At 45.4% G+C, this 13,106-nt stretch overlaps 1 protein-coding gene across 1 annotated transcript in view; it reads left to right on the forward strand.

The window, feature by feature from the left end:
* The window catches only part of NCAN (neurocan), a 79,974-nt gene that overhangs the window by 60,635 nt on the left and 6,233 nt on the right, over positions 1-13,106 (forward strand). Inside the window, 3 exon segments of the mRNA XM_029283095.1 lie at positions 5,027-5,185; positions 6,496-6,578; positions 8,686-8,830. Coding sequence (XP_029138928.1) covers positions 5,027-5,185; positions 6,496-6,578; positions 8,686-8,830 — 387 coding nt within the window.

The following is a 13,106-nucleotide window of genomic DNA, read 5'->3' on the forward strand; positions in this document are numbered from 1 at the left end:
GGTGCGCTTTAAGGTGTTAGTTACCACCTTTAAAGCGCTTCATGGCATAGGACCCGGTTATCTCCGAGACCACCTTCTGCCGCAGATCCCCTCCCTCAGACCGGTACGCTCCCACAGAGTGGGCCTCCTCAGGGTGCCGTCGGCCAAGCAATGTCGGCTGGCGACCCCCAGGGGGAGGGCCTTCTCTGTGGGTGCCCCTGCCCTCTGGAACGAACTACCCCCCGAGATCCGGATGATTCCGGATCTCCTTGCTTTCCGTCGCGCCCTCAAGACATGGCTCTTCCAGCAAGCGGACCTGACCTAGGAAGGATTTTATATGGGGTTTATTTTTTAGCAATTTGACAGAGACACAACTTTAAAATTTGATTTAATTCGGTTTTATTGGGGGGGGAATGTATTTATGTTTTGTTTTAAATATGTTGTGCGCCGCCCTGAGTCCCGTCGGGAGAAGGGCGGCATATAAATTAAATTAAATAAATAAAATAAATAAATAAATAGCAACCATTCAAAATTATAAGAGCACTGAAAAAGTGCCTTGCATTTGGTCCTCAAAATTACAAGCACTGCAGCATCCCTGTTTCATTTGATCAGATTCAGGTGCTTGGCAACCGGCGTGTATTTATGAGACTTGCAGCATCCTGTGGTCATGTGATCTCCATTTGTGACCGTCCCTGCCAGCTTTTGACAAGCAAAGTCAATAGGAGAAGCCAGATGTCACAGTTCCGACAGACAGAGACAAATAAAGCAGAACTCCAAGGCTTGCAAATTCCTCAAAGAACATGTTTATTAATTACAAAGTATTGGCACGGTCAAAAGTGAAACCAAGCCTGAATTCCCCATAACAATCCCTTAGTTACAAAGTATAAAGTTCCCAAAACTATGTAATTGACTATGTTTCCCAATAAATGCATTTGGCGGGCTTTCATATACAAGGGCCAGTCCCCAATTGTGGGAGCAACAGATGACCTTTGTTCCCACGGGGCAGCTGATTGTTTTGACTAGCAAAGTACATGGGCAAGCCCCCTCCCTCCGTTCCATGTGACAACTTCAAATGAGGGGAAAGATGGTTAGAATAGAATAGAGCTGGAAGGGACCTTGGAGATCTTCTAGTCCATCCCCCTGCTCAAGCAGGAGAACCTATACCGTCTCAGACAGGTGAATGTCCAGTCTCTTCTTGAAAATCTCCAGTGATGGAGCACCCACGATTTCTGGAGGCATGCTGTTCCACTGGTTGATTGTCCTCACGGTCAGGAAGTTTCTCCTTAATTCCAGGTTGCTTCTCTCTTTGATCAGTTTCCAACCATTGTTTCTCGTCCTTCCCTCTGGTGCTCTGGTGAACAACCTGGCCCCCTCTGCCTTGTGGCAGCCCCTCAAATACTGGAACACGGCTATCATGTCTCCCCTACTTCTTCTTTTCTTTAGACTAGCCAAACCCAAGTCCCGCAGCTGTTCTTCGTATGTTTTAGTCTCCAGGCCTTGGATCATCTTAGTTGTTCTCTAAATTTTTTCCAAACTCTCTCAACATTTTTTTGGTGACATGGTGACCAAAACTGGCTGCAGTGTTCCAGGTGTGGCCTTACTAGGGTTTTATAAAGCAGTAATGATACTGCTGCAGCCTGGCTCATTTGCAGAGTTGACCCCGGATTTGCTTAACATCCACTGATTCAGTTAATAGCCATGGCAAAAAAGATCATAAAATCGGGCATTACTCACTTACCAACCACCTTGCTTAGCAATACAGATTGTGGCCCCAATTGTGATTGTAAGTTGAGGACTAGTTGTAAACAAATTTTTAGTCCATCGATCAATCTTCTCAGAGGAAAAACGATTCAAAGGTTTTGAAAGCTCCATCTTAGTGAAGTCACTATTAGAGGACAGGAGAGGTTCTCCTATCACAGGTCTCCAGATTCTGTACTCTAACCCAGGGGTCCCCAATCCCCGGGCTGTGGACCAGTACCGGGCCACAGCACGCCAGCAACCGGTCCGCACAAACACGCAAAGCCCCGTCCGCGGGATGCAGGCAGCACACAAAACCACGCACCCTCCGGTCCACGGAAAAAACTCTCTCCACAGAACCGGTCCCTGGTGCCCAAAAGGTTGGGGACCTCTACTCTAACCCTTAATTCTTAGCATTAAAATTCACTCAAGAAGATCTGGGTGAATCTTGTTTCCTTAACTGCACTCTGCATTTAATAGGCTTGGCAAGGATTCCAAATGGCCAAGTTCACCCCACACTATTATCCTGGTCAATTAATTAATCCACCTTCTGTGTTCACTGCATCTTAAATTAATCAAGCGGGCTGAGTTTGTACATCACACTGCACCATATTGACTATCAGCCAAACTTCACACTTTGCACATAGTCAGCCGCTATATCTTGATGTGGTTAAGTCAGCCAGTCGTACGAACCCAAACAAATGTCAAACATTGTTTGGAATTGGAATATTGCATCCATTTCTCCTGACAGAAGCTGGCCATTGAACCCGGAATCCTCTTTATAAAAAGAAAAGATGGCTTTTGCGTGAGAACACACGTGTGCCTAGCACACACATACACTCCCTCCAAACTCAGAGGGAAAGTGAGAGCGAAGGATATGGAAGCCCTGCATATATATATATTTTTCTGCTCTGCTTGTCAGCTGAGAAATTCCCTTTGTATGGGAAACTACCAGCTCAGCAGCTGGAGAGAAAGGAGGCCATTAATCCAACCTGGTCCTTGAAAGCTGTTTCCTTCCCACCCAAGCAGCCTTTGGAGGCCGCTAACACAATAGCAGAGTTTCATCTACCCGCCTTGAATGAAATACAAGGCAAGGATTACAGGCAGCTGGCTGTTCTCTGGAGGCCCTACCCCAAGTCTCAGGTGCCATCTGGGCCAGATGGGCAGGTCACAAAAATCAACATGGCAGCCAAGACTGTGTGATCAAAGAGTTAGAAATTCTGTTTATGTATAGCAGTGGTAGCAGAGGATTATTATAGCCATACAGATTATAATAATAATAATAATGATAAAGTTGGAAGGGACCTTGGAGGTCATCTAGTCCAACCCCCTGCTCAGGCAGGAAACCCTATACCATTTTGGACAAATGGCTGTCCAGTTTCTTCTTAAAAACTTCCAGTGTTGGAGCATTCACCGCTTCTGGAGGCAGGTTGTTCCACTGGTTAATTGTTTTAGCTGTCAGGAAGTTTCTCCTTAGTTCTAGGTTGCTTCTCTCCTTGATTAGTTTCCATCCGTTGCTTCTCGTCCTGCCTTCAGGCGCTTTGGAGAATAGCTTCACTCCCTCTTCTTTGTGGCAACCCCTGAGATATTGGAACATTGCTGTCATGTCCCCCCTCGTCCTTCCCTTCATTAAACTAGACATACCCAATTCCAGCAACCGTTCCTTATATGTTTTAGCCTCCGGTCCCCTGGTCATCTTTGTTGCTCTTCTCTGCACTCTTTCTAGAGTCTCAACATCTTTTTTACATTGTGGTGACCAAAGATTGGTAGCAGAGGATGGTTACACAGCCACGCAGATCAAATAAAATGTACAGTGTACAGTCACCATGGGCCTTGCTGCTTAACGGTTTTAACTGTCACAGGAAGCTCTCCTCAGAACAAATAGAACCATAGATTATAACCGCAGACTAAACATTGCTATCTACTGGTGGATTAATTCAGTAGTTGTTGCAATAGAAAATGCATTCTAACAATGAATTCCAACACAAAGCCCTGCCTCTTTTGTGCATGTATTAGGCATGGACCACACATAGAAAGAGGCAGGAATTCATTTGCTGCAGGGTGGCAGATGCCATGGAGATTTATTTTTTTTATCAAAACACACACATACGGATGTGCCACCTCTGTGACCATGTCTTTATTCTTTTGTTATCCAGAGTGGGCTTTCTGAGTGGATCTTAGAGTACAGTGATCTTCTAGGCCAGAGGTGTCCAACCTTGGCAACTTTAAGACTTGTGCACTTCAACCAGCATTGGCAGCCAGCCAGCATTGGCAACTTTAAGACTTGTGGACTTCAACTCCCAGAATTCCTCAGCCAGCATGGCAGACTGGAGAATTCTGGGAGTTGACGTTCTCGTCTTAAAGTTTCCAATTTTGGACACTCCTAGGGCAGCCATCCCCAACCTGATGCCCTCTCAATATGTTGTTATTATGTGCCATCAAGTTGGTTTTGATTCTTAGCAATCACACGTTTCCTGGGAAACCAGTGAACTAACTGGAAAATCTAGAACAGGGGTCTTCAAACTTGGCAATTTTAAGACTAGTGGACTTCAACTCTCGTGGCTGGCTGAGGAATTCTGGGAGTTGAAGTCCACAAGTCTTAAAGTTGCCAAGTTTGAAGACCCTTGATCTAGAAAGTCATTTACAGGCAGTCCTCATTTGTAAATAAGTTAAACCCTATTCTCCCTATGGTCAGGGCAAATTGGCAGAAAGATTATTCCTGAGTTGGACGTTGTCAAGAAGAGCAGGTGGCCTAAGCCCTGTCTGATGATCTTGATGGAAAAATCTGCTGTAACATGGTTGGCTTGGAAGAAATGGGAAATGATGACCGGAGACAGTCCCACAAATCAAGCCCGAAATACAAATGGAGGGACTACAGTGGAGGAAAAACAATCTGTCCTAAGATTTTGTGTTTGTGTGTGGATGTGCCTTCAAGTCAGGGTTGAGCTTGGTGACTGCCTGGAGTAGTTCTTGCAGTTTTCCTGGCCCTGGTTACAGACATAGTCTGCCATTGCCTCCTTCCTAGGGGTGGGAGAGAGGGACTGGCTCAGTCCCCTTCCCAAGGCAGGACTAGAAATTGGAGTCACCAAATTTCTAGCTTGGGGCTTTAACCAGTACACCAAACTGGCTCTTTTCATAAGATATTCAGGTAATCCTTGACTTAAAAGCACAATTGGGACCAGAATTTTCATTGCTAAGCAAGGGGATTGTTAAGTGAGGCATTGCTGACTTTACGACCTTTTATGCCAGGGCTTTTCAACCTTTTCACCCATTGTACCATTGTACCTGGGATGTTTTTTCCTCCCTTCAGACACAGAAGGCTGCGACCACACGTGGCGTAAGTTCCAGGGTCACTGCTATTGCTACTTTGCGCATCGGCGCTCGTGGGAAGAAGCGGAGAGGGACTGCCGACGTCGGTCAGGACATCTCACCAGCATTCACTCCTGGGAAGAACATAATTTCATTAGCAGTAAGTGGGAACTCTGAAAGAGGGAGAGAAGAAGGGAGCCACAGCAAGGTACCCCCAGAAATTGTGGGCACTCCATCACCGGAGATTTTCAAGAAGAGACTAGACATTCACCTGTCTGAGATGGTATAGGTCAGACATGTCAAACACAAGGCCCGGGGGCCGGATGCGGCCCACAAAGTGGTTTCATGTGGCCCGCGAAGCCATCCTGGAAATAGTGAGGGAACGGCCCCCGCTGCCCTAGTCCTGTCCCAGGCCGGCCAGGAGCCAATGTACAATTTTGTGGTGGCCATCTTGGCACTTGCCCTGGTGGACCATGCCTTGGCACTTGCCCCGGTCCCACCCCCTTCTGCCAGAGACCCTCAGATCTGTCCCACTCCTGCCCAGGCCCCGATAGGCACCCTTGATGCGAATGATGTAGAACTGGTCACGGCCACCCAGTAGGCCACACCCACTCCATCCACGCCCACCCAGTAGGCTGCACCCACTCTGGCCAAACCCACCTGGCCCCCCCAGGGCAACCGCAGTGCTGATGCGGCCCTCAGTGAAATTGAGTTTGACACCCCTGGTACAGGTTCTCCTGCTTGAGCAGGGGGCTGGACTAGAAGACCTCCAAGGTCCCTTCCAGCTCTACTCTACTCTACTCTACTCTACTCTACTCTACTCTGCTCTACTCTACTCTACTCTATTCTATTCTATTCTTAAGAGAGAAAAGCCATGGGACAGTGCAAGTTCACTGGTTCACACATCACAGAATGTGGTCATTGCATCATCTATTTCTGGGGAGTTTTGCCACATGTCAGGGTGGTTGATCAAGTGCCCAGGCAACTTGTTCGTTTGGATCCAGAAACAATTAACACTCCAGTGAATGAAAGGATATTAAGCTTTATTATTAGCTTAAGCAAACAAATTTAAAAAGTGTAACACAAAAAGCATGCATACTCAGCAAGATGATACCCAAAGCTCTTACAAGCTGCCAGGAAGGAGGGCCTTAGTAATGACAGCAGAGATAACCCATGGGTGGCCAGTGTCCACAGTAGCTAATGCTAGTGGGTTCTGTGCAGAAGCTCCAGCGAACAGCAACCACCCCAATGTGGTTGTGCAGATTGTTCACACACGCACACACAAACACATGCACACCATCCCACAAGGCCTTTTTCTTTACAAAACCCCACCCAATCCATCACACCCCATTTGGAATATTGGAGCCTCCTATAGACAGCTGCCGATCCATAAAACAAATCAATAATCCAGGAAGAACTCAAGTCCCCGAGAAATGCATTGTTCCTACTCCAAGCTCTTCTCCCCTTCAGGTTTTGGCCACGAGAACACTTGGATCGGCCTCAACGATCGCATCGTGGAACAGGATTTCCAGTGGACGGACAACACCGGATTGGTGAGTCTGCGGAAGAGGAGATTCAGTCCGGGTTGAGGCAACTTTTTGGCATGCAGGTCCCTGGGTTGAGTCTTACCAATTGAAGCAGCCAGGAGTGAAGTTGGGAAATTCTCCCAATTCTCCCAGATAGGAGATGATCATCCTATGCCCCAGGGCAGTACCAAATGCATCATGTGTTTAGAATCTCTATGCCCCTGCAAGAGACCTAAATTCAGTTCCCCTTAAGTCCGTTGACTTTGATAGGGGTGACATGGTAACAGCGTTCCAATATCTCAGGGGTTCCCACAGAGAAGAGGGAGTCAGGCTATTTTCCAAAGCACCAGAAGGCGAGACAAGAAGCAACGGATGGGATCTAATCAAGGAGAGAAACAACCTGGAATTAAGGAGAAACTTCCTGACAGTTAGAACAATTAATCAGTGGAACAGCCTGCCTCCATAAGTTGTGGATGCTCCAACACTGGAGGTTTTCAAGGAGAGACAGGACAGCCACTTGCCTGGAATGGTATAGGATCTCCTGCTTGAGCAGTAGGTTGGACTACTACTAGAAGACCTCCAGGGTCCCTCCCAACTCTGTTATTCTGCAATGACTCTTATGTGGTGCCAATTCGCCTTGACCGTTAGTAATTCAGATTCTTGTGAATAGATAGCATGAAATAAACTCGTAATACCTTTGAGCCTTATCCTGAAGGGTTCCTTCGGATCCTATTTCAAAGGGGAGTGGGGGGGGGCTGTTGTTTTTACTCTTTGTATATTGGGTTTTTATTGTTTGTAGGCAGCCTAGAGTCACTGAAGGTGAGTGAGCTGCCATATACATTTGGTAAATAAATTAATAAATTTCTTGCGCCTGACCTCTGTTGCAGTGATGGCGAACCTTTTAGAGACCGAGTGTCCAAATTGCAACCCAAAACCCACTTATGCAACATCGGGTGCCGGGTGGGTGTGGCCCGTTGGCTGGGTGTGGCCAATTGGGGGGTGGGTGTGGCCCATTGGGTGGGCGTGGCTGCGGTGGTAACGGCAGACTGGGTGGGACTAAAAAGTTCAATCAATCAATTCCAACTTTGCAAGATCTTCTTTTTCCTGCGAGAAGTTGAAATTGACTGATTGAACTTTTTTTTTTTTTTGCACACGGCGGCGGAGGCCTAAAGCGAAAAGGTTTTATAAAACCCAGCTGAAGGCCTAGGACTGGGGCGACGGCACGCGTGCCCACAGAGAGGGCTCTGAGTGCCGCCTCTGGCACCCGTGCCATAGGTTCGCCACCACTGGACCACGCCAAGCTAGATACGAGAACCAAGGGCTTAAACCCAGCCTGACCTGGAGATGAAGTCCCTCCCTTGCAGACAATCTTATTTATTTATTATTTAAATTTATATAAATATAAATATAAATATATAAATTTATATATCCCAGATTTGAGCTTTAAAAGGACCAGGTTATGGAGAAAGCTCTTCTCTTTCTGAATCAATAGCAAGCTGCAATCGATGGACAGAATACTGGAACGCATAGCAAAAATTGATATTCCGCTTTCAACCTCTGTGGGTAGCTCACAGTAATCAAAGATATTACAATAAAATCAATAAAAATAAAAGATGGGAACTGCAATGAAGCCAGGTGCAGTGAAATGGTACACAACGGTACAATCAAAGGCCTGCACCTGTTTTTATGTGAGTGGCATGTTTTATGTGCAACGTCCATTAAAAAAAACAAAAACAGGCAGAGCTTCAATCCTACTGTTGTGGCTGCCATCTTGACTTTTTGGCTGACACCCTGTAGAAACCACAACGTGGTGGAAATGACACAAGACATTTTCCCACTAGACTAGTGGTGTCCGGGAGGTACACAACCCAAGCAACAAATTATAAAAGCAGCATTGTGTGATGCAATGCATGCTCCATCCCTTTTGAGCATGCATGATCTAGAACAGGAATGTCCAACCTTGGCAACTTTAAGACACGCTGGCTGGGGGATTCTGGGAGTTGAAGTCCACAAGTCTTAAAGTTGTCAAGATTGGACACTCCTGATCCAGAAGAAGAATTAAAAGGAAGGGGCAGTGAAGGTGCAATCTGGGGAAGTATTTTTAACTTCCGTGCCATTCTCTGTTGTTTGCTAGCAATACGAGAATTGGCGTGAAAACCAGCCAGATAATTTCTTTGCCGGCGGCGAGGATTGCGTGGTGTTGGTGTCCCATGAGACTGGCAAATGGAACGATGTCCCATGCAACTACAAACTCCCGTATGTCTGCAAAAAAGATACAGGTAATAAAGGCGTGCATTTTTATTTATTTTTTTACTTCTTTCTTTGAGTGGACCTTGGGAGAAACCCCACTGGCTGTTTTTCACAGGATTATCAGCCCATTTCTCTTACCCTCCTTATACAGGTGGTCCTCAATTTGCGACCGGTTCCCTCTCCCTGTGGTCACATGACTTCATTTTGGATGCTTCGTAACCAAGCCGCATTTACAGCTGTTTGCAGCGTCCCACAGTCATGTGACTGCAATTTACAATGCTTTTGCCCCCAAAGTAGCATTTACTTCTGGTTTCCAGCAAAAATAGCCCCTAGTGAACAATGGGTTCACTTAATGACTGTGGTGTTCGTTTAACAACTGCCACTAAAAAGGTTATAAAAACAGGCCCTGTCATGTGGTGACCCACTTTATGATGTCTCAACGTATGAACTTAATAGGCAAACTCCATTCCTGTCATAAGCTGACGTAATTGCAGTTCAGTTGAGTTAACCTGCATCAAGAAGAGTCAAGGGGGAGCACACTTGAGTTTCTTTCTCAAAGCTTCCTGTTTTCCTGGGGTAGGTTCCTACTTTCACATGTTATCATCTCTTTTCTTCAAATCCATCCTCATGTTCTTTGACACTTTTCTACACTCCAGACAATTATTGAGCAAAAGAGAAGCCTGGATCCAAATACTGGGTGCCTTCAAGTTATAGAGCAGGGGTGTCAAACTCAATTTCACAGAGGGCCGCATCAGCATTGCGGTTGCCCTCAGGGGGCAGGGTAGGTGCGGCCTACTGGTTGGGTGTGAATGGAGTGGGTGTGGCCTACTGGGTGGGCATGGCCAGCTCTACATCGTTCGTGTCAAGGGTGCCTGTGGGGGCCTGGGCAGGAGTGGGATAGATCTGAGGGTCTCTGGCCGAAGGGGGTGGGACCAGGGCAAGTGCCAAAGCATGGTCCACTGGAGGAGCCTCACTGTTCCTCTCAGGCCATGCAGGAGGGGGGGCTTGTGGAGCTAAGACTGAATGCATTTCAGCATAGATGGCCACCACAAAATTGTATATTGGCTCCTGGCTGGCCTGGGCCAGGGCCAAGGCAGCGGGGGCCGTTCCCTCACTGTTTCCAGGATGGCTTCATGGGCCAAATGAAACCACTTCGCGGGCCACATCTGGGCCCCGGGCCTTGTGTTTGACATGTCTGTTATAGAGCCTGCCCATCGTGGTTATAACTCACGATGGTCGTAAATTAAGTCACCCCCTATGACCATCACAATTAAACAACCTTTTTTACAGCAGTTGTTAAATCGTTAAGTAAACACTATAGTCATTTTAAGTGATCTGATGGTTCACTGTGGATACGGTTTTGCAAAAAAATGGAAGTCAGTGTTGGTTTTCAGCAAAATGCCATGCAACGTGGACATGTGATCCTAGGATGCTGCAAACAGTTGTCAATGCAGCCCAATTGCCGAGCGACCATGCAGGGAACGGTAACTGTTGGAATTTCGAATCCAGATCCTAAGTACTCCTAGGGAGGTCCTTTGTAACTTCAAATTTATAGGCTGTAAGTCGAGAACTATCTGTAAAGATAGTCCCCGTCTTACAACAGTTCATTTGTTACAATGTTCAAAGTTACAATGGCACTGAAACAAGTGACTTACGACCGTTTTTCACACTTACAACCTTTGTAGCATCCCCATGGTCACCTGATCAAGATTCAGATGCTCGGCATATTTAGGACGGTTGCCGTGTCCCGGGATCACGTGATCCCCTTTTGCGACTTTCTGACAAGCAATATCAATGGGGGAAGCCAGATTCACTTAACAGCCGGGTTACTAACTTACCAACTGTAGTGATTCACTTAACAACTAAGGCAAGGAAGGTCGTAAAACGGGGCAAAGCTCACTTAACCAATGTCTCACTTAACAAGAGAAATTTTAGGCTCAATTGTGGCTGTCCCACATCAGGGATTTTTTTTTTTTTCAAAAACCACTGGGTGTTCTTACTCAGAGGTCCTAAATTCTGTTTTCCAGTTGGTGGAGGCAGGAATGAAATAATCCCCTTTGGGGCTGTTTTCTCCCACTATGTTAATTTGCCTTTGAAATTCTACCATTTAAAACTATTAAGATCCTCCGTTGCTTATTGGAAAAGTCACATTAACCTCCAGCTGTTTGTGACAGATTTGAGAAATGGGTCTTCCATTTCCAGGGCTAATGATATATTAGCTCTGATAAAAGTTGGTAATTAAATAGAGAAACCCCCCCTTCTAGCTCTATCCCAAGTACTGGAGTATAACTTCGTCCCCAAATGGGCCCTTTGGCATCGGTTAGATTTATAAAAGGTCCTAGAACATCTGAAGATATAAATTGCTTAAGCAGAAAGAAAACCCCTTGAGTGGGTCTTCAGAATTCAGATTATTTTTTCCTTTAAACCCAGATTTATAAAGGCGGTGGTTCCCTCTCCTGCATCTCTTACAATGATAAAACACAGATTGTAAACCTTCCAAGGCAGAGATTCATCTTGTTCCCTTATCACATTTTGTAAAGCAGAGCAATCTCAGATTTGAATCAGCATCACTGAATGCAGAAATATCCACAGAGAGAGACTTGAGTCTGATTAAATTCAGGAGGAAAATAGCGAAGGCAAAAACAAATCCAGCATCTCTGGTGACTTACAGGGACACTTCAATGTCATTTTTTTTTGGCAATAATAAGAACATGTGGGGTCCTTGGTGCTCTCTAAGCTTGCCTGTTTTCTTGCAGACATTTCATTACCCATCTAGGTAGTACCATCAGTGCCAGCAGGTCATCCTCATTTAACGGCTGGTGGCTTAATTACCCTTCAAAATTATGACAGACACAACAAATGTTACAGGTAGTCCTTGTCTTACAACCTCAATGGAGCCCAAAATTTCTGTTGCTAATTGAGACATTTGTGAAATGAATTTTTCCCCATTTTACGACCTCTCTTGCCACGGTTGTTAAGTGAATCACTGCATTTGGTAGTAATACAGTTGTTAAGTGAATCTGGCATCCCCATTGACTTTACTCGTCAGAAAGTTGGAATAGGTGATCACGTGACCCCGGGGACACTGCAACCGTCATAACTATGAGCCAGTTGCCAAGCATCTGAATTTTGATCATATGACCATGGGGATGCTGCAACAGTGGTAAGCGTGAAAAACGGTCATAAGTTACTTTTTACAATGCCGTTGAACGGTCACTAAATGAACTGTTGTAAGTCATGGACTATCTTTGCTTACGTCTCATCCTCGAAGTGGTCATGTGATCGCATTTCAGGTGCTGGGTAACCCAGCTTGCCTTTATGACCAGTGGCGGCATCCTGAAGTCATGTGACCACAATTTTGTTGCTGTTTTCTGTCAGAAGATGACAAAAAACACTCATTAGATATACTGGATTCACTTAACAACCATGTGATTTGTTTAACGACTGCAGTGACTCACTGTAAAAACAATCACATGGTGACACACTTAATGACCTCAATGACTTAACAACCACAGTCCAGGCTCAATTGTGCTTGTAAGCCGAGGACTACCTGTAGGGCAGGGGTAGGCAACCTTGGCTCTTTTATGACGCGTGGACTTCAACTCCCAGAATTCCTGAGCCAGCATGGCTCAGCATGGAAACCTCTCCTTTTTCCCTCAGCATGGCTGGCTCAGGAATTCTGGGAGTTGAGGTCCACGAGTCATAAAAGAGCCAAGGTTGCCTACCCCTGCTGTAGGGGGTCTTTGACAACTCGCCACAGCCAACTTGCTACAAACAACTCACCACGGACAACTCGCCATGGCCAACTCTTGCAGGACAAGAATTACACTAATAGTGGAAAGGAATCATTAAACAAAGGATGCCCAAGGAGGGACAAAATGAAATGTGAACGACAAAAATTAAAGTAATTTTTTATTTTATTTTTTTGTAAAAATATTTTATTAATTTTTTCTATACAATTCAATAGTACTTATTCAACAACGTGTTGTCTGAGTTTATCATTCACTAATACAAATTTAATTCCTAATCCTTTATTCTCTTCTCCAGCCATTGATAAAACAAGTCCCAAGTCTGATAGTATTCTGTTTCTTCTTTTTATTTATTTATTATTTATTTATTAATTTAATTTATATACCGCCCTTCTCCCGGAGGACTCAGGGCGGTGCACAGCATATTAAAACAAATAACAATAAAATACCAGAATAAAAACCCCTCTAAAACCAAATTAAAAGCCAAATATTAGTAGCTGTGTAATAATTAAAATTATATTAAAATCATCCCTAACTAAAATCCACCCTAGGTCAG

Source organism: Protobothrops mucrosquamatus, unplaced genomic scaffold (assembly GCF_001527695.2).
Source record: "Protobothrops mucrosquamatus isolate PMUCROS unplaced genomic scaffold, P.Mucros_1.0 scaffold14, whole genome shotgun sequence".
In the NCBI taxonomy this organism is placed as follows: domain Eukaryota; kingdom Metazoa; phylum Chordata; class Lepidosauria; order Squamata; family Viperidae; genus Protobothrops; species Protobothrops mucrosquamatus.